Source organism: Sorex araneus, chromosome 7 (genome assembly GCF_027595985.1).
Source record: "Sorex araneus isolate mSorAra2 chromosome 7, mSorAra2.pri, whole genome shotgun sequence".
NCBI classification, from domain to species: domain Eukaryota; kingdom Metazoa; phylum Chordata; class Mammalia; order Eulipotyphla; family Soricidae; genus Sorex; species Sorex araneus.
Window position 1 is genome coordinate 64,817,844 of NC_073308.1, and position 17,514 is coordinate 64,835,357.

The following is a 17,514-nucleotide window of genomic DNA, read 5'->3' on the forward strand; positions in this document are numbered from 1 at the left end:
ACCGAGTCCAGATGGGTTTGAACATTTCTGTAAACAGGACCTCACTCAAAAGTCTACCCCGACGGTGCCTGTGCTCCCATTTCCCTGAAGTTTGAATTACCTTTCTCTCTGCTCTCGCTTTCAGAGCACTAAGAAAATCCTTCAACAAGGCAGACAGACCTAACCAAAAATCTGGCTTCGGACAGATTGGAAACTGCCCGTCCCCCCCCACTGCAAACACCAACAACAGAACAGAAATAGAGAAAACCGATGGACTCCACCAGGCTTGTAAGAAACAGGATGGAGATGTCATCTGATTCCAAAATGATCTAGCCCTGGGGTTGGAGAAATAGTGCAGTGGGTAGGCGCTTGCCTTGCATGTGGCTGGCCCTGGTTCTATCCCTGGCCCCTGAGCCCTGCCAGGAGTGAGCCCGGAGCACCACCAGCTGTGTCTGTACCCTACTGCCCCCTAAAACCATCTAGCCTGGGGGTTCTCTGAAGTTTTAAGATATGAAAACCACCTTTAACTGTTGGGATCTAAGAAAAAAAATTCTCAAAATTTTGCTTTCTGACAACCCCACCCACCCCGAGAGCATCGGAGTCTCGTCCATCTCCAAAGCGCCAAACTCAGTGGAGAGCAGGAAGCTGTTCCCCATCCTTGACTCCCTCCCCGAGGCCTCGGTGCCCACCTGGTTAACGGGCAGAGGATGTCCAGTTGGCTTCACAACCACTTCTGGCTCCCAAGCCCGTTCTTCCCCGGACAGGGGAAGGCGTCCAAGTGGACCAGGTAACAGCTGGGTCCCTCCTCATCTGTCCACCTCTGGCCCCCACCCCCACTGGGCTCCCTGAGGCCAGGCTGGCCGCTCCCCAGCAGACACTCCCGGTCACACGACCTGTTTCTGGCACGAACGGGCCGCAGCTAATGGGACGGAAGCAGCTGCGGGATCCTCAGCGGGTCAGGACGAGAGTCCCAGGCGCTGTCCAGTGATCGGGGCCACCTCAGCCAAGGAGGGGACGGCAAAGCTGCTGGAACAAGGGTCACGAGAGACAAAAGCTGCAGTTTGTCTTCCTTTCACCAACCACTTCTTCTTTGTGGGGAGAAAAATGATGACAAATGCAGCTTGCTGCTGAGAACAGGCTCGGCCACACAATGGCCTGGGACTCCTCTGAACAGCAGAGCTGCTGGGGGGCAAAGGTCAGTGTCAGCGCACAGGAAGGGCCAGAAGCAGCCCCAGCCCGGAATGTAGCAGTGAGGTCACTTGGGAGCCGTGCTTCCTCCCCCCACCCCCACCCCCTGCAGTGGATTCTAATGGAGCAGGAAATCACACAGGCTAAGGCCTCAGGCCTTCCCTCCCACCCGCCCGCACGGGACGAGCTGCCACACTGAGGCCCGGAGCATGTGCCTGAGTGTAAGCGCGGAGGGGCCTGAGGAGCAAAGGCCAGGTGTGACCATCTCTCAAGAGGTCCCCACTCTCGAGACCAACACCCAAGAGTAGTAGAGATAAGGACCGGGAGGTCTGCCCCACAGCTCGGAAACTGGCCTCACACGCTGGGGGAAAAGGCAGCTCAGATAGAGAAGGGAACACCAAGTAGAGGATGTCGGGAGGACCCCTTCGGGTTGAAAGATGAGTGCCGAAAATAGACTACGGACCGAACATGATGGCCGCTCAACACCTCTACTGCAAACTACAACACCCAACAGGAGAGAGAACAAAAGGGAATGCCCTGCCACAGACGCAGAGTGGGGTGGTGGGGGATGGGGTGGGGGTGGTGAGAGGGATACTGGGAACATTGGTGGGGGTGCATGGGCACTGGTGGAGGGATGGGTGAACGATCATTATATAAGTGAAATGCAAACATGAAAGTTCATAAGTTTGTAACTACATGACAGTGATTCTCAAAAAAAAAAAAAAAGAAGAGCTCCCCACTCAGAGACAGGCCAGAACACGGCCCGCGCCTGCCACCCACGTCTCCGTTTGGTGGGGAAGACTCCACCCACCTAGCCCGAGGATGGGCTGTCGCCCGGCTCAGACCGAAACAACAGCCCACAGCGCTGCCGGCCAGCCCCGAGGGTCAGCTCCCACTCACCTGCCTGCTCAGAGCCCAGGGCCCAGCGGAGGCTGACACGGGTATGGATGGAGGCACACAAATACTCAACCCGGGACAAAGGCCCGTGCAACTGGCTGCGACGCACTGGCGCGGGAGGGGCGGCTGAGGGCCGCGGCACGGAGCAGCTCCCGCGGGGCACGCACGGCCCACGCCCACTTGGTCCAAGGTGCCCCGTGCCGCTAACTAACTCTCACTGGACGGACCTCGCCTGACAACAGCCGGCAGGAGGGAAGCAGGGGAGGGGAGGCCCCTGGGAGGCCGCGGGCCCGGGTTCACCCAAACCTGGGGACACGCGTGTGCGCCCGGCCCAGGAGCCCACCTTTCCGCAGGGCGCCGTAGGAAACAGCAAACCGGTGATTGGTACTCACAGGCTGACCCTTTCCAAGAGCCTGTCAGGAAATGATCAACGACCGCGGTGTGGGGTAAAGGGCTTCCGCTCCCCTCTCCCTGGGTTACTCGTGACACAACTGTCCCCGTGACTCGGCGAACTTGAACATCAACCCTCACTACGTGTCCCCTCCGTCCCCATCCTGCCCCCGTACCCTTCCCCAGGGCAGCTTACCGCCCTGCCCGCCCCCGGAAGCAGGGGCCGGGGAGGAGGGGGCAGGCCTGTACCACACGCCCTCCCACAACTTTGGGGTGTTCGTTCCCCCACAGCAGCCCGGAGAGGGATCCCACTCACGGGCCGGGAGAGCCCCCTGGGCGGGGGTCCAGCCCGCAGAGGGCCTGCTCTGCCCTCCCAGCGACCCCGCAGCCGGCCAGCCCCTAGCCAGCCCCCGGCGAGTGGCGCCCCAACGCCAGCCACAGACGGAGGGATCCTCCCGCCCCTGGTGTGTGCTCGAACCCAGAGCGGCCGTGTGGGGTGCTACCACGGCTGAACTGCTGATCCCCGGGACCCTTTTCAGGATGGGACTGAAACCCTGCTGCACCCCAGGGCCTTCCCAGAGCTCCTCACCAAGAGCTCTGACCTGCAGGGGGGGGGAGGGAAGAGCAAGCCCTGCCAGTGTCCCAGTGACCAGCCGCGTCGTCTCTGCCGCCCGATACACGACGCAAAGGACACGCGGGGAGCCAAAGTGAAAAAAATGCTTCGAGTTTTTTAATCCTTTTTGCATTCTGCACACTCTGCACCGACAGAGGTAAGCGGCGACGGCTGAGACTCTGGTACAGTCAAATCTGCACGTTTACACATTATCTCGTTCACATCAGGAAGAAATCAACTAGTACAAAACTGAGGCAAATTCTATCACAAAAGCAAACCATTTCATAGAAAATCGATCCAAGTCGGGAAAGCGGTCCCGGTGTCCTCACATCCTCCTCTTCTGTGTGCTTATGTACAACACTGCAAAGGGAGAACAGCAGGTGAAGGACGCAGCAAGCAGCGCTCAGAGGGGCCCAGACTCCGGCTGATCCCCTGCAAGCAACTCCCGCCACCACCCAGTGGGGTCTAGAAGTCGGCAATGAGACGGACTCGGCGGGGTCTGGACAACAACCTGGTGTCTTACGGGGCTGTGCGCTCTCGGCGAGCCGCCTGGCACGTTCGCCAAGTCGTGGCCAGGAAGAGAAGACCAAATGTTCAAGAGCCTGGCCCGAGAAGGGTGTGTGACTGCTCTATTGTGATGGTCGGGACGTCTGCAGCAACAGCCAATCAGCCCTTCGACTAGACTAGATTTCACCTACAAGACCACATGTAGTTCCTGTTCAGATTTGGGGGGTGGGGTGGAGTGTTAAGGTGACTCCATCTGTGTGCTCGGATCTCTCCCGGGGTGAACGAGGGCCGCCAGAGCTGCAGGGATCAGACCCAATGCTCCCCACTCGGGGTGCTCACCCCAGCTGCTCTGCGACCCGCAGGCCCCAACTGTAACAGCATAAATCGGATTTCAGGTTTTTTTTTTAACATGCCAAAATCCTTATTCTCAATTTCCATGAGTCTCACTCAACTCTGGCGTTGTCCTAAGCGCTGCACTGCTGGCCGCCCAGAGTGGACTTTGGAGAAGGTGTGGTGCCCCGGGGCAAGATGGAAGCCGGTGCCTTGAAGGGTTCCCCTACTATGCATCAAGCGGACAGGAAGGGATGGCGGTCTCGGCCCAGACTCCGCCAGCAAGCCAGGACCTGCTGGGACGCCAGAGCCGGCGCCCACAGGATCCGGCCCGACTCCATCAGGGCAAAAGGGCAGGAAGGAGAGACTTTTCTGGTTCTAGCACTGACGGGGCACGGAGCTGTCCGTGCCTACGAGCTGTGACACCAGGGTCCAAAGCTAACGGAGCAAGCCTAGCCCTGAACGCTGCCCCGAGGGCCCGCATGGTATCAGGGGCCAGACCTGCCCCGCGTGTCTCACCTCGGCCGTGTGCGCTCTCCCGCCCCGCTGCACTTTCATTACCAACGAAAAGGGCCCCCTGGCTGGAGCCCAGGCGGCCACAGGGGACACTCACCGTTGTTCCCACGGATGAAGGCATCCCCATACTTATTCTTCAGCTGGCCGTTCACATACTCCTCCGTCTGCTCCAGGGCGATATTCATGTACCCGTCCAGGCAAGCCAGGACCCCTGGGGAGGGTTAGTCAGAAAAGAGAAACAGGGCAAGTGAGATCTGGGAAAGGGCGGGGCAACCCAGGGCCAACAATCCCTTCACCCGTTCCCAAGCCAGGGTGACGTGCAAGTCCTCCCGAGTGTGACGGGCCAGAGGCCTCTGACGGCAACGCCAGCCCCTGGGGTGGGCGAAGGCGCCGGGGCCTTCCTCGCTGCAGCCGCTAAGTGCAGTGCGGCCTGGCAGATTTATCCCCGCTCACAACACGGGCCGCGGCAGCTGAAGGGGTGCAGGGTGGAGGAAGTCGCCGCAATCTGTTAAGAAGAATAGCCGCGGAGACAGCAGGTGCTCCCGAAAGCACATCTTAAAGCTGTGACTCACAGCGCCGAGCAGCTTGAGAAAATGGGGCGACATATTGCCTTGTAACACATCCCTCTCTGTTTGGTCACAGCTCGAGGAGTTTCCAATCCAAACTAATACAGAAAAATGGCCAGAAGCATTCCAGGGGAGCTTTCAAGGAAACGGCCTGAGCACGTTGTCCCCACCCTGTTGAGGCGTCGACCCCACGGTGAGTTTCCCTTCAGGGATTTCCGGCCCCTCCCCAAAGATGAGAAGAGACACACTCCTGGACCTCCTCCAGTGGGACATTCTAGAAAACCCAAGTAGAAACAAATACTATGCAATTCATTCGATTAACCGAGTCAATAGTGCCTTTCTCAGGCCCGGCCTCATTACTATGCCTCTCACTCTGCCTCCGCCCCCATTAGCCCCGGAACGAAAAAAAGGTTCTTTTCAAATTTAGAAGCCAGTAATGAGCACGCAAGATGTTAGCCGAATAAAATTCCGCTAGAAGCTGCAAACTTCCAAAGACTCAGAATGGATGCTGAGCACTTAGTAACAATTACTTCTGATCCAACAGCAGTCCAAGCTATACCTTTACAAGGGAACGAGAACCTTGAGACACAAAATGCAAATCTGTCTGAAAGTTAGTTAATCAAAAGCATTTTAAACTGAAGCTTCCCCTTCAATGAAAAGATTTACTCTGCAAGCACAAGTTAAAAATAAACTAGACTTGGGAAGCTAAAGTGGCCTTCTTATCCATCTCCAAAGGATAGTTAGTAAAAGTGATGAAAAATGAGTTGTACTGACACTTAAAAAGAATTATGGAGCATTGTTAAAAAAAAAAAAAGTCAACCCCCCCCCCGCCCACCACCAGTATAGAAGGCTCCTTACGGCGAGGCTCTCTGTTATGGACATCATCTAGCTCCAAGAGTAGAGACCACGAACAGTCTTTCAGGAAAGGAGAGAAGTGAGTGGCTGCCCAACCTCACTAGCAAACAAAGAAAGAACACTAGAATGAGCAACCAGAGCCAAGGAGCATGGAGCAAGATGCAAGCTGTGAGCCTGGGGTGACGCCTTGACCTGGCAGTGTCAGGCGGACTTGGGACTCCGGGGTCCCAGCCCAGGGAACTGAAGGAGACAGGGGGACAGAGGCTCCAGTCTAGGCCAAAGGAGTCGAGTTGCTTATTAAAGCAACGTCTGCTGAAAGCCTGAGCATCCATCAGGAGCAAACGGGATAACCCGAAGCTATGTTATTATGTCCAGAAACTACAGCTGCACAAAGTGATTTAATGTATCTTTTCTAATTGGAGGTGGGAGGCGGGGAGAGATGAGGTGAGTGTCACACCCAGTGGTGTCCAGGGGACCATGCATCACGTGCCCGGGGACGAGGTGGGCACTCCAGCCCCCTGAACTGCCGCCCAACCCAAGTGATCAGTTTCTGCTGTTGCTGGTTTACGGGGACCGTGTGTGGTGCTGGGGTCAGGCCTGACTGGCTCGTGCAGGGCTAGCACCTCACCCGCCTCGAGACTTACAAGGTTTTAGAATCAAGCTTGAGTTTCTCCTTTACTAGTGGAGGGATATTAAAAAGATCACGAAGGATTTATGTGAAGCTAAAAGGAAAACTTAAGTGATTAATACGTACTGGACACACAGCAAGCTTAAGATAAAATTAAGTTTCTAGGTGTGGAAAGCAGATAAAGCTCAAGAAATTGCTACCATTATTCAAAAAAGAGACCAAGGCAGAACTACGAAACCCTAATGAATCAGCACCTGCAAAAGACCCTGAAGAATTAAACTTAGCTAATATTAGGGAGTAGCTGAAGAGATAGTACAGCAGGTTAGGGATTTCCTAACTTCTTTTTATTTTCCTTTTTGAGTCACACCCGGCTATGCACAGGGGTTACTCCTGGCTCTGCACTCAGGAATTACTCCTGGCAGTGCTCGGGGGACCATATGGGATGCTGGGAATTGAACCTGGGTGGGCCATGTGCAAGGCAAATGCCCTACCCGCTGTGCTATCGCTCCAGCCCCCAGGAATTTCCTAACTTTTTTAAAAAGGGAATTTAAGGGCCAGAGCAATAGTACAGCGGGAAGGGCATTTGTCTTGCACGTAGCCAACCCAGGTTTGATCACCGGCATCCCATACGGCCCGCCATGCCTGCCAGAGAGAGCCTGAGCACTGCCGGCAGTGCCCCCAAACAAAACCCAAACAAGGAATTCGGTATGTTCCCTCCCACAAAGTTAATTTTAGTAGTGTCGAGCCTCTTAAAATGAGCACTCTCAGGCCACCATACTTGCCTCCAAGGGGCCGACTCCTGTTCAGTGCCTGGCACCCCATCAGGTCACCTGAGCAGAGTCAGGACTAAGCCCAGAACACTGCCAGGGGTGACCCAACAGCCAAAAACAAAAACAACCACAAAACCACCAGCGCTCGCCACAAGAACAGACGTGCGTGCATCTCTGGAGACCGAGAAGGGACCAGGAAGTCAGCACCCCCCTGGTCTCCCGCTGGGAGCCTCGTGCAACACCCGAGTCCAGGGGTGTTTCTGGGGCCGTCGGTGAGAACGAGCATGGAAACACACCTCGATAATCCACTCCAGAGTTTAATTTGACTACGACTGGTCGTCCGATGATTTGCTTTAGGAAGTCACTGGGGGTCTGCTTCCGTAGACTCATCTTACCGGTCCTGATCAGAAATCTGTACGGGGGTAACAAAAATAAAACAGAGTCGGTTATTCGCCCCAGAGCCTGTGGTCTTGCCAGTATGGACAGGGGGTGCATGCGGGTGGAGATGCACCACGTTAGGCCGTCTGGTGTCCTCGCTGGTTCGAGTGCAGACCCTACTCACAGAGGGGTCTGGGTCTCCCGAGGCGCTGCTCCCACAGACCCATTCCAACTGCCACCGGCGCCAGCAGACACAGAAGGGTCTGCTAAGACCCCTGTAAACACGGTCGGACTGGATGGTTCCAGGAATTCTAGAAGGCTGTAAACCCCCACATTCTGCGGACTACATAAAGGCAGGGAGTCTCTTGCCCGAACGCCTGGCTGTCTTCCCCGGGGCCCCTCGGAGGGGATGGGCTCCAGCTTCCCTACCCACCCCAAACAGAGCTCCCAGCAGCTGAAGACCACTGGAACCTAGCTACAGCCTTGCTGGAGGTCGCTGGAGGTCCCTATCCACATGTTCGGACGGGCCTCACGCATGAAGGTACCAGCAGGGGAACCCAGGTGTGTGTAATCCCATCAATGGCCAATATCCATAAGTTTAAAAGCGAGCTCCCAGAAGCGGTATCTTGTAGAAAACTTCTCCCTCTGGCAGAAACTGGCAAGCTTCTGAGATTTTCCTGCTCACATGGGACAGCCTTGCAAGCTTCCCATGGTGTATCCATATGCCAAAGCCAGTAACAAGCTGGATCTCATTCCCCTGACCCTGAAAGAGCCTCCAATGTGGCATCGTTGAGAGGGCCGAGTCAAGAGAGACTTCTACCATCTCAGGAAAAGGACGAATGGAGACGTTACTGAGCCCACTTGAGAAATCTTTGATTAATGATTTCGTGATTGTGATCACGGAATAAAGGAAGACGGTGAAATAAACTGTTCCCCATTTGGACAAATATTCCAATTCAAATCCGTCCTCTTCTGAAGTCTGCGCCGTGCAGGTAGAGCCCACCGCAGACAGTGGCTGCCGAGAGAAGGTGGCCCTGAAGAGAAGCACCACCGTGATGACGCCTAGCACAAGACCACTGGATTGTTACTATCAGAACCTGAGAATCACTGTGAGGAACACAAGTGACAGTCCTACATGCTAAAACTTCCCAAAACACCGTATTACATGCATGGATCTCTCCAGACTCCACCATCCTATGAAGTACACATTGCTTTGCCATTTTACTGATGAAAATATGAGCACAGAGCAGGGCAAAACACCCTGCAGGATGTGAGAACACCCCCCACCCAACCTGCCCAGTTTCCAGATAGCTACTCAGGCACCCCACGATTCTGTTCTACTTCAATTGGGGATGACATCCCAGCAGTGCTCTTCAGCCTGATGGTGAGAGCTACAAGAGCCTGGGAGGGTTGGGGGCCCCACGGGCGGGGGGGGGGGGGGTGGAGGGAGCCATGATGTGACAAGGACTGAATTCAGAGCCTTGAGCACACAAAGCAGGCACCCACCCCTTTGAGCTTGCTCCCTGGACACTGATTTACTTGATTAAGATTATAGCAGAGACACTAAACATATTTAAGAAAAAAATATTAAAATTAAAGTAAAATAGAAGCCTGAAATGGATAAGCTAAAATTCACATGTGTGTCACACACACATGCTTGTTCTTACACAAGCTAGAATCTAAAACTCCTGTTTAAATAAAAGCGATGATTTAAGTGAAATAATTTTAACTGAGAAAAACCAACATCCGAAACTTTTAAGAAAAAAGCAACAAATTTCAGAAACGTCTAGAATGTTTAGGCTGTTACCTGAATCCCCTACTGGCATACTCGTAAGCTTCAATTTTTCTGCAATGTGATTAGCTGATCATTTGCTCAGCAGAAAAACTAAGGCGGGAAAGATCTGGGGCCACACTCTGCAGGAAGTCATCAGGCCTCACTGGCAAGTGCTTCCTCAACCCCGTACTCTCTCTTACGCTCTGCTTAGCAAATTTTAATATCATCTGCCCACGGGATTACCAACATAATTTTTAGCTAGGGCCAGAGTAACAAACAGGTAGAGTGCTTGCCTTGCACATGGCCAACCTGGGTTCAATTGTGGTCCCCAAAATAGGTAAATAAATAAAATTATTCTTTGGCTGTGCAGTTTCAACTGCAATTACAACTAATGTTCCTTGTAACTACTGTTCGCTCACTGAGGCTCAGACCATGCAATCCCTTATATCCCTGCTGTTTCGAGCAACAGTAACAATGCACTGCAACAGATTCAGGAAAGTAGTCAAAACAAAACAGATCTTGCAACCACCTGCAGATGCGCTGGAGTAAAGTCTGGAGCCCGAGCTGGTTTGTGGGTGCAGCACACTGACTCAGTTCATGGGGCTTAGACTCAGTTGCACTCAGGCTAAATCCCATTGAGCAAGCTTCTTCCTGTACAAAACAGATAAATCTAGCTACTTCTGTTGAAGAAGAAAAAAAACAAAACCCAGGCCTTACCAGTTACAGCAAGAGGCACAGGAATGAGATGAAAAAAAAAAAAAATCTAGTTATTAAGAGATCCTGTGACTTCTTTGCCCAAGGTTAATGACAGGAGAAAACATGTAAGCCTAAGTTGCTACTGTGGCTAAGACGCCACCTGCAAACTTGGCATGTTAGTTCTTCCAAAGACACCAGACCCCCTTCAGGATCTTCGAGGCGCACTGAGGGAACACCTCTGCCACTAAGCCCCGCTCGGCTCTAACCAACCCCGCTCTTCCCCGAGGGGGCGGTCAACACCCCAGGCAGCAACTCAGTGTCAGGCTTGGGGGCCCAACAAAGCCTCGGCCCACAGAGCTTACGGGCGGAAGGCGCAGAGAAACACCGACCAACAGAGGATTTTCTTTTCTTTTCTTCTTTTTGGGTCACACCCAGCAATGCTCAGGGGTCACTCTTGGCTCTGCACTCAGGAATTACCCCTGGCCGTGCTCAGGGGACCACATGGGATGCTGGGAATCGAACCCGGGTCAGCCTCGTGCAAGACAAACACCCTACCCACTGTGCTATCATTCCAGCCCCGGATTTTCTTTTCATAATGTGTGTGTATTGAGTCACGGCCCCTCAGTGGCCAGGCTGGGCAGTCAGACTTCTGCAGGTGACCCCAGGCTGAGCACATGGGCTTCCCCGGAAGGACGGCGCCCACTGCTGAACCGGGAGATGGCAGCCCGGGGCCCTGGGCTCAGCGTCTGGACTGGCAGGCAGGGCCTACAGCCTGGCGGGGCGGGAGGTCGGCCCGGCCAGCAAGACCCTCGGCTCTGTGGCCCGTCTCCTTGGCTCTGGCCCCGGCCAGCAGCAGTATCCACTGCACGTGCCACACCTGTCGCTCTCTTCGCTCCACTTCCCGGCGTTGGAGAGCCCCAGGCCACATAGATGCACAGGCCACTCCTGACCACATACACGGCTTTCCTCCCTCAAAAGCCACAGGAAAGGTGGTTCGAAGAACCATTTGTCCTCGTTTATTCTTGGAACACGGACAAGTCTGCTGAATGTGGGGAAAAACAAGCTTTCAGAGTTCTCTGACGAGCGCTGGCCGCCACCTGAGGGGCGCACATCTTCCACATCCGTCTTCGTTAGGCTGCCGTGGGCCACCCTGTTATTTAATGACTCGCCCATAAATCCATTCTGTAGGAGCAAATTGGTCTCGACACCACAATTTTTCCCATCACTTGGCTCATGTAATTTGAAGTTTTCATCGTTTAAATTGGATAAGCAGAAGGAATCTCTCGTACCACTTAGGAGGCCAGAGAACAGTTTGCGAACCAAAAACACGGGAGACAAAAGGCTGCTTTCCTCTAAGGTCACCTTGATGAGGTGCCTCTTCCAGAGCAGAGCCGTCCCCACTACACCACCATCCTGTCTCGGCGCCATCCCCACTGTCGACACCGCCATCCTGACCATCTACACAGCCACCCCCACCGTCTATACCCGTCCCACCCCCCGCCTTCTGCCAAGCTTGTCTGAAGTGAGCCATTTTCACCAATGGCTGCAGGGTCATCGCTGACTTGCTGTGCTGGTGCCGGAGGCTGAGAATGTCTGAGAGACCCTCAGAGACTGTCTGGGCAGCAGGCAGGGGGAGAAGCGGCTGTACCCCACTGGGCCATGGGGCCAGGTGCCAGACACCCAGGAGCAGGTGACACAGAGGCCAGGGGGCTGGACTCTCGTCCTTGCAGCCCCAGGCAAGTCAGAGGCGCACAGGGAATGGGAGCGAGGGGAGACCCCGAACGGCAGGTCCAAGCGTCTCCAGAGACCAGGGACATACACGTCCCCGCCTCCTGAGCCTTTCACCCACTCGGGGCAGAGGCACCCACACTGGGTCCCATCGCCCCCACGATGGCTTGGGGTGAGAATTAAACAGCCGGAGCCTCTGCGTCCTCAGGCTCCATCGTACGCAGCCCTGGACTAAGGGCACATGAGTGGCCCAGCCCCTCCCCGGCTCTGCCTGGCTCAGGGGCCCCTCCAGCCACTGGACACATGGGCGGTTCACCCACTGGGGATCCTGGGACCCGTGGACACAGGGCAGGGCCAATGCAGCAGCAGGTCCGAGCAGCAGGTCCTTGATTCCTGCACCTCCGAGCTAAGGAACTGAGGAACGGCTGGTCAAGAGGCAGAGGCCCAGGCCAGACGCAGGGCGCGGGGCACCGGAACTGGCTTTTAGATAACGCTCCACCAGTTTACTCTGCGAGAGGCAAGCCTGCTCCACGGTAGGGGCGGCGTGGAAATGTCTGGAACCATCCTGACCCACAGGACAGGGGGCACAGCGGCTGGAGGCCAGGCTAGATCGAGCGAATAAGGGATCTGCGGGCCCAAATGTTAGCTGAGCTTGAGGAACACTGTGAGGCCAGAACAAGCAAGAAAGCCAATGATTCTGCTCTTACAGTGTCAGAAGCCTCCGAGGTATAACAGGAACCAACAGCCGGAGTTACAATTAGGCTCCAGCGTATAAATTATGATCAGATGTTAGTCTATAATCATCCTATCAGACAGTCTGAAAGCAACTGTCACTGACACGGGAAGGGACAACTATTCCACAGAACGGATCCAGTTCCAGGTCTGCAGGTGCTGGGTCCCGGGGAGCTGGCACACAGGGTGGAGAGCAGGTGGGATATGCGGACCCTCTGGATGGCTTGGGGGCCCAGCGCCAGTAGGTGTGGCCCCCAGACCAAAAATAATAGCTGAGGAAGTATCCAGTCCGGTATTTCTCAGGGTGAAGAATCCCTCGGGTAAATTAAAATCTGTTACTGGATATTCTGAAAGAAATGAATCATTCACGGGATCATCTTTCAACCATCTTTTAGGCAGACTGTCACCTCCACCGGCTTAGTGACATCATCTGATGCAGAAGAAAGTGCGCTCCCTCGGGAGGTGGAACCCCCGACTCCCAGCTCCGGGACGTTATCTGGGCACCTTGGGAAACGCCTCATTTCTCCTCCTCATCTGCAAAATCAGGGAGTTGGGCTAGCTGGTCCCTGTTGGGGGCGGGGGCTCCCCCTTTCAGGCTGCCGCGTGAGGACCCCACGAACACACCCTCGCACCCTACCAGAACCCTCTGCAGATCCCCCCACTGAAAAGCAAGCAAGGGCCGCAGAGATCCAACAGGTGGTTAAGGCGCCCGCCTTGCAGCTGACCTGGCCTTAGCTGACCCGGGTTCGATTACCCACTCGCTCAAGGGTGCCCTGAGCACCATCAGGAGTTGCAGAGCCATGAGCCCCAGCACTGCAGGGGGGCTGTCAGACCCCACCCGCCACGCCACCCCTGCCCCCAATCAAAACAAGCCAGCAAGTGTAACTGCCATGCACCACCCACAAGAGAGAGAGAGAGAGAGAGAGAGAGAGAGAGAGAGAGCGAGAGAGAGAGAGAGAGAGAGAGAGAGAGAGAGAGAGAGAGGAGGAGGAAAAAGGGGACCAGAGCAAAGATCCCGCCTTCCCAGGGGCTGTTCAGGAAAAGCCTCGCGAGCTACAGAACCGCCTGAGTTGGCGCTTCTTGAGCACCGCGAACGGGAGCGACCAGCGCGTTCCTGGAGAACCGCGGGTCACGTGTCCCGGCCCCGTTACCCAGCGGCCGGCACCTGGCGGCCGCGACCGCCCCGCCCCAGAGCCCCGCGCAAGCGGACCCCGAAAGGGTCGGCGCCGGCGGCGGGGAGGGGGGCGGGACTGCTCACGAGCCGCCCGGGGCAGAACAGCCTTCCGGGGACGGCGGCCGCGCGCGACGGGCCCCCGCGAGGGGTCACAGGGCGCGGGGCCCGCGGGCGGCGGCGGGGCCGGCCCTCACGGGGCCCGCGCGTCTCTCCGCAGTTCGGGGGGCCGCGGCCGGGCGGGGGCGGGGTGCGCGGAGACGCCCCGCGGCCCCGGCCCGGCCTCCCCGCCCCACGTCGGCCCTCCGCGCGCGCCCCCCGCTCACCTCGCGACCGGCCGCCGGAACCCGCCGGAACCCGCCGGAACCCGCAGTCCCCGCGCCCGCGCGCCGGCCGCCGCCGAAGGCCAGCCCGCGGCCGGAAGCGAAACTGAAACCGCGCAGGGGGCGGGCCCTCCCCGGGCTCCTCCAATCGCCGCCTGCCCGGCTACGGCAGCCCGCGGGGGCCCGAAAGGCCCGGCTCGCCTGAGCCCGTAGCGGGCGCGAAGGCGCGGGGAGCTGGAGCAGGGAGCGCTGTATGATAGAAAGGACACACGCAGACACACACACACACGCGTACGCACGCACGCACACACACACACACACACACCCCCCTCTTAGGCTCTGTATTACAGAAAGTAAACACACACAACGCGCGCGCGCGCACACACACACACACACACACACACACACACACCCTCTTAGGCTCTGTATTACAGAAAGTAAACACACAAAACGCACACACACACTCTTAGGCTCTGTATTACAGAAAGTAAACACACACACAACACACACACTTAGGTTTTGTATAACAGAAAGTAAACACATAAAACGCACACACACACTCTTAGGCTCTGTATTACAGAAAGTAAACACACACACAACGCACACACACACTTAGGTTCTGTATAACAGAAAGTAAACACAACACACATACACTCTCTTAGGCTCTGTATTACAGAAAGTTAACACACACACAACGCACACACACACACTCTTACGTTCTGTATAACAGAAAGTAAACAGACACACACACATACACACAGCCTCTTAGGTTCTGTATTACAGAAAGTAAACACACACACAGCCTCTTAGGTTCTGTATTACAGAAAGTAAACACACACACACACACACCCTTTTAAGTTCTGTATTACGTAAAGTAAACACATGCAGACACACACACCTTCTTAGGGTCTGTATTACAGAAAATAAACACACACATACATACTCTTTTAAACTCTATATTACAGAAAGTAAATGCACACATACACTCTCAGACTCTGTATTACAGAAAGTAAACACCACACACCACACACACACACACACACATACACACCCACACCCTCGTAGGCAGGATTTCTTTTCAGCAGAAATGTAAGAAATAGATTGAAGTCAGAGGACACCAAAATTTACTGCTAAAATAATGACTGTGTACAGCCAGAAATGACCTTGAGTAATTTAATGCACATAAATAAATAAAGCAACTCCAAATCTTTAAACCCACCTTTGAATTTGATTAAACGTTTTGCGAAGACAAAGTCATTATTAGCAAGAGACTGTTTCCATGGGAACGTTAATAGACACAAAAAGAATTTAAAATCACTGAAGTAACCACGGATTAGAATGACATAAATTGCCTTATATTACAAACTAGTTCTAATTGGAATGGTGTGCAGACATTATTCTGAGCGCTGCTATGGGAACTCAGTTTGGAATTTTGCACGAATCCTCAATATTCTTGCTATTAATGGGAAGGAGAGCAAGGAAAGAGCCTCTTCCTAGGGCCCTGCACACATCCCTTAATTCTATTGTATGATTTGAAACTCTGTAAAGCACGTGATCTTTAAGCAGATGTTTCACCGTGTATAGTGTTTAGACGCTAAGAAACAGACTGACTTTCTGTTGGCGGTTTTTGTTTTGTGGAGGTGCTCAAGGTTTTCTCCTGGCTCCTGTGCTCAGAGATCCTCACTCCTGGCGGCGCACCGGAGACCATTTGTGGTGCTGGGGATGGAACCCTGGTCAGCTTCTGGGCAAGGCAAGAGTCTCAACAGCTATACTGTCTCATGGGCCCCAGAATTATTTTCTAAGACCCCTCCCCCACCCCACCCCCCCAAAAAAAACCCAAACCTGTTTCTATTCTTATCAGAAATAAATCTTTGGTCTGGTGGAAAACTGAGATTTGGTAAGAAAGAGAAACTTCCTTTCATAAAAGTTTATTTTGCATAAACATCATTACAGACTTGTTGTAAAGACTTTATTTGAAACCATGATGAAATAAAATGCAATGTGAGTAAAAACAATTTTTAAGAAAAGCATCATTCAAATGAAAAAACTGCAAAGATCAAACATAACAAAGTACTGCCCCTAAAAACCTTCATAGGAATCATCAAATTATGATCTGCATTCCTTCTGCTTGTGAGGAATTCCTTACTGTGTTTACACAATTCAAACAAGACCATGGAAGGGGTGGGAGAAGCAAAGGGATAATGTAAAGGGTAGGGTGCTTGCCTTGCCTGAGGCCAACTAGGGTTTGATCTCTTGCCCCTGCAGAGTCTCCAAGCCCACAAAGGGTCCTTGTCCCCACCAGGAGTGATCCCTGAGCAGAGAGCTAGTAGTCAGCAATGAACACCACTGGGTATGGTCCCCCAAAGAACCAATGAAAAAAATCCCATAGGCAACAACAGCAAAAGACCGTTTGAGTTCATGGCTCCTTTCCTTTCCCGCTGAGCCTGACGGAACCATTAGGACTGGTGTGTTGAGCAGAGGGTGCGAGGTATTTGAAAGGTGGGGTACTTGGGCAGAGCAGCTGCAACATTTTTTTTTTCCTGGAGGATGGTTTGTGAGGGCCAACTAGACAATGGGGTAGGCACCACGGAGTCTTCATGAGCCAACACGCTTATCAAAACGTGATTGTGCCCAGACCTGCCGAAGCAGCTTAAAATGGACTTTTTCCAACTCACAAAGCAACTGGCCCTATTTCACAGGGTTTTTAAAGCCTCTTTTGTTGCAAAAAGAAAACACATGCAATATCTTTTTCTGAAGAGTAGTCGTTTATCCAGCACTGATCTACAAAACCCTGAACATCAACTTCAATTAAGGAAACTAAAAGTTAGTAAAAAAAAAAAAAAAAAAAAGAATTTGATAAGATTTAGCTTAGTGTTCATGGTTGTTCAAATTGATGAGCCTGCCCTGAAATATCATTGTCAAATCCTGCCCGTTGCTTAGATTAGGGCTGGTTCCTGCGGATGGCTCTGTCATTCTCTGACATGGATCCGCTATTATATTATGATATACAGAATATTTTCATGCATAGATGCCCCTGTCAGCCCTGCCCTGTACCTCTGCATCCTCTCCCCACTAACTCCAGGCAGCCACTGATCTTTTTCACTATCTCCACAGTGTTTGCCTTTTCCAGAATGTCACATAGTTAGAATCACAGTATGTAGGGTTGGGTTCTTTTACCTAAGATGTCCTCAGGACTCTTCATAATTTCCTAATGTGTTTATTTTTAGCACTGAATTATACTCTTTTTTCTGGTTGTACCACAGTTTTCATCCATTCGACTACTGAAAGACATCTTGGTCGCTTCCAAGTTAGGGCAGTTATGAACAAAGCTGCAATAAACATCTGTGTGTAGGTTTTTGTGTGGACATTGCTTTCAACTCGCTTGGCTAAATATCAAGGAGTGCAATTACTAAATTATATGATGAGAAAATGTTTTGTATTAAAAGAGATTGTTTTTCAAAAACCATTGCACA

General features: G+C 53.5%; 1 protein-coding gene across 2 annotated transcripts; it reads right to left on the bottom strand.

Moving 5' to 3' along the window:
- Window positions 1-3,162: 3,162 nt before the first annotated feature.
- LSM6 (LSM6 homolog, U6 small nuclear RNA and mRNA degradation associated) lies at window positions 3,163-14,197 on the bottom strand. 2 transcript variants are annotated; one of them, XM_055144966.1, is made up of 4 exons: window positions 14,045-14,197; window positions 7,536-7,651; window positions 4,518-4,631; window positions 3,163-3,427 (listed from the first exon to the last, which is right to left on the bottom strand). In XM_055144966.1, the coding sequence occupies exons 2-4, from the start codon at window positions 7,627-7,629 to the stop codon at window positions 3,393-3,395; spliced, it is 243 nt and encodes an 80-aa protein (XP_055000941.1). In that variant the 5' UTR covers window positions 7,630-7,651; window positions 14,045-14,197; the 3' UTR covers window positions 3,163-3,392. The 2 variants fall into 2 exon arrangements, with proteins under 2 accessions (XP_055000941.1, XP_055000940.1); XM_055144965.1 differs by lacking the exon at window positions 14,045-14,197 and adding an exon at window positions 9,921-10,042.
- Window positions 14,198-17,514: the final 3,317 nt, after the last annotated feature.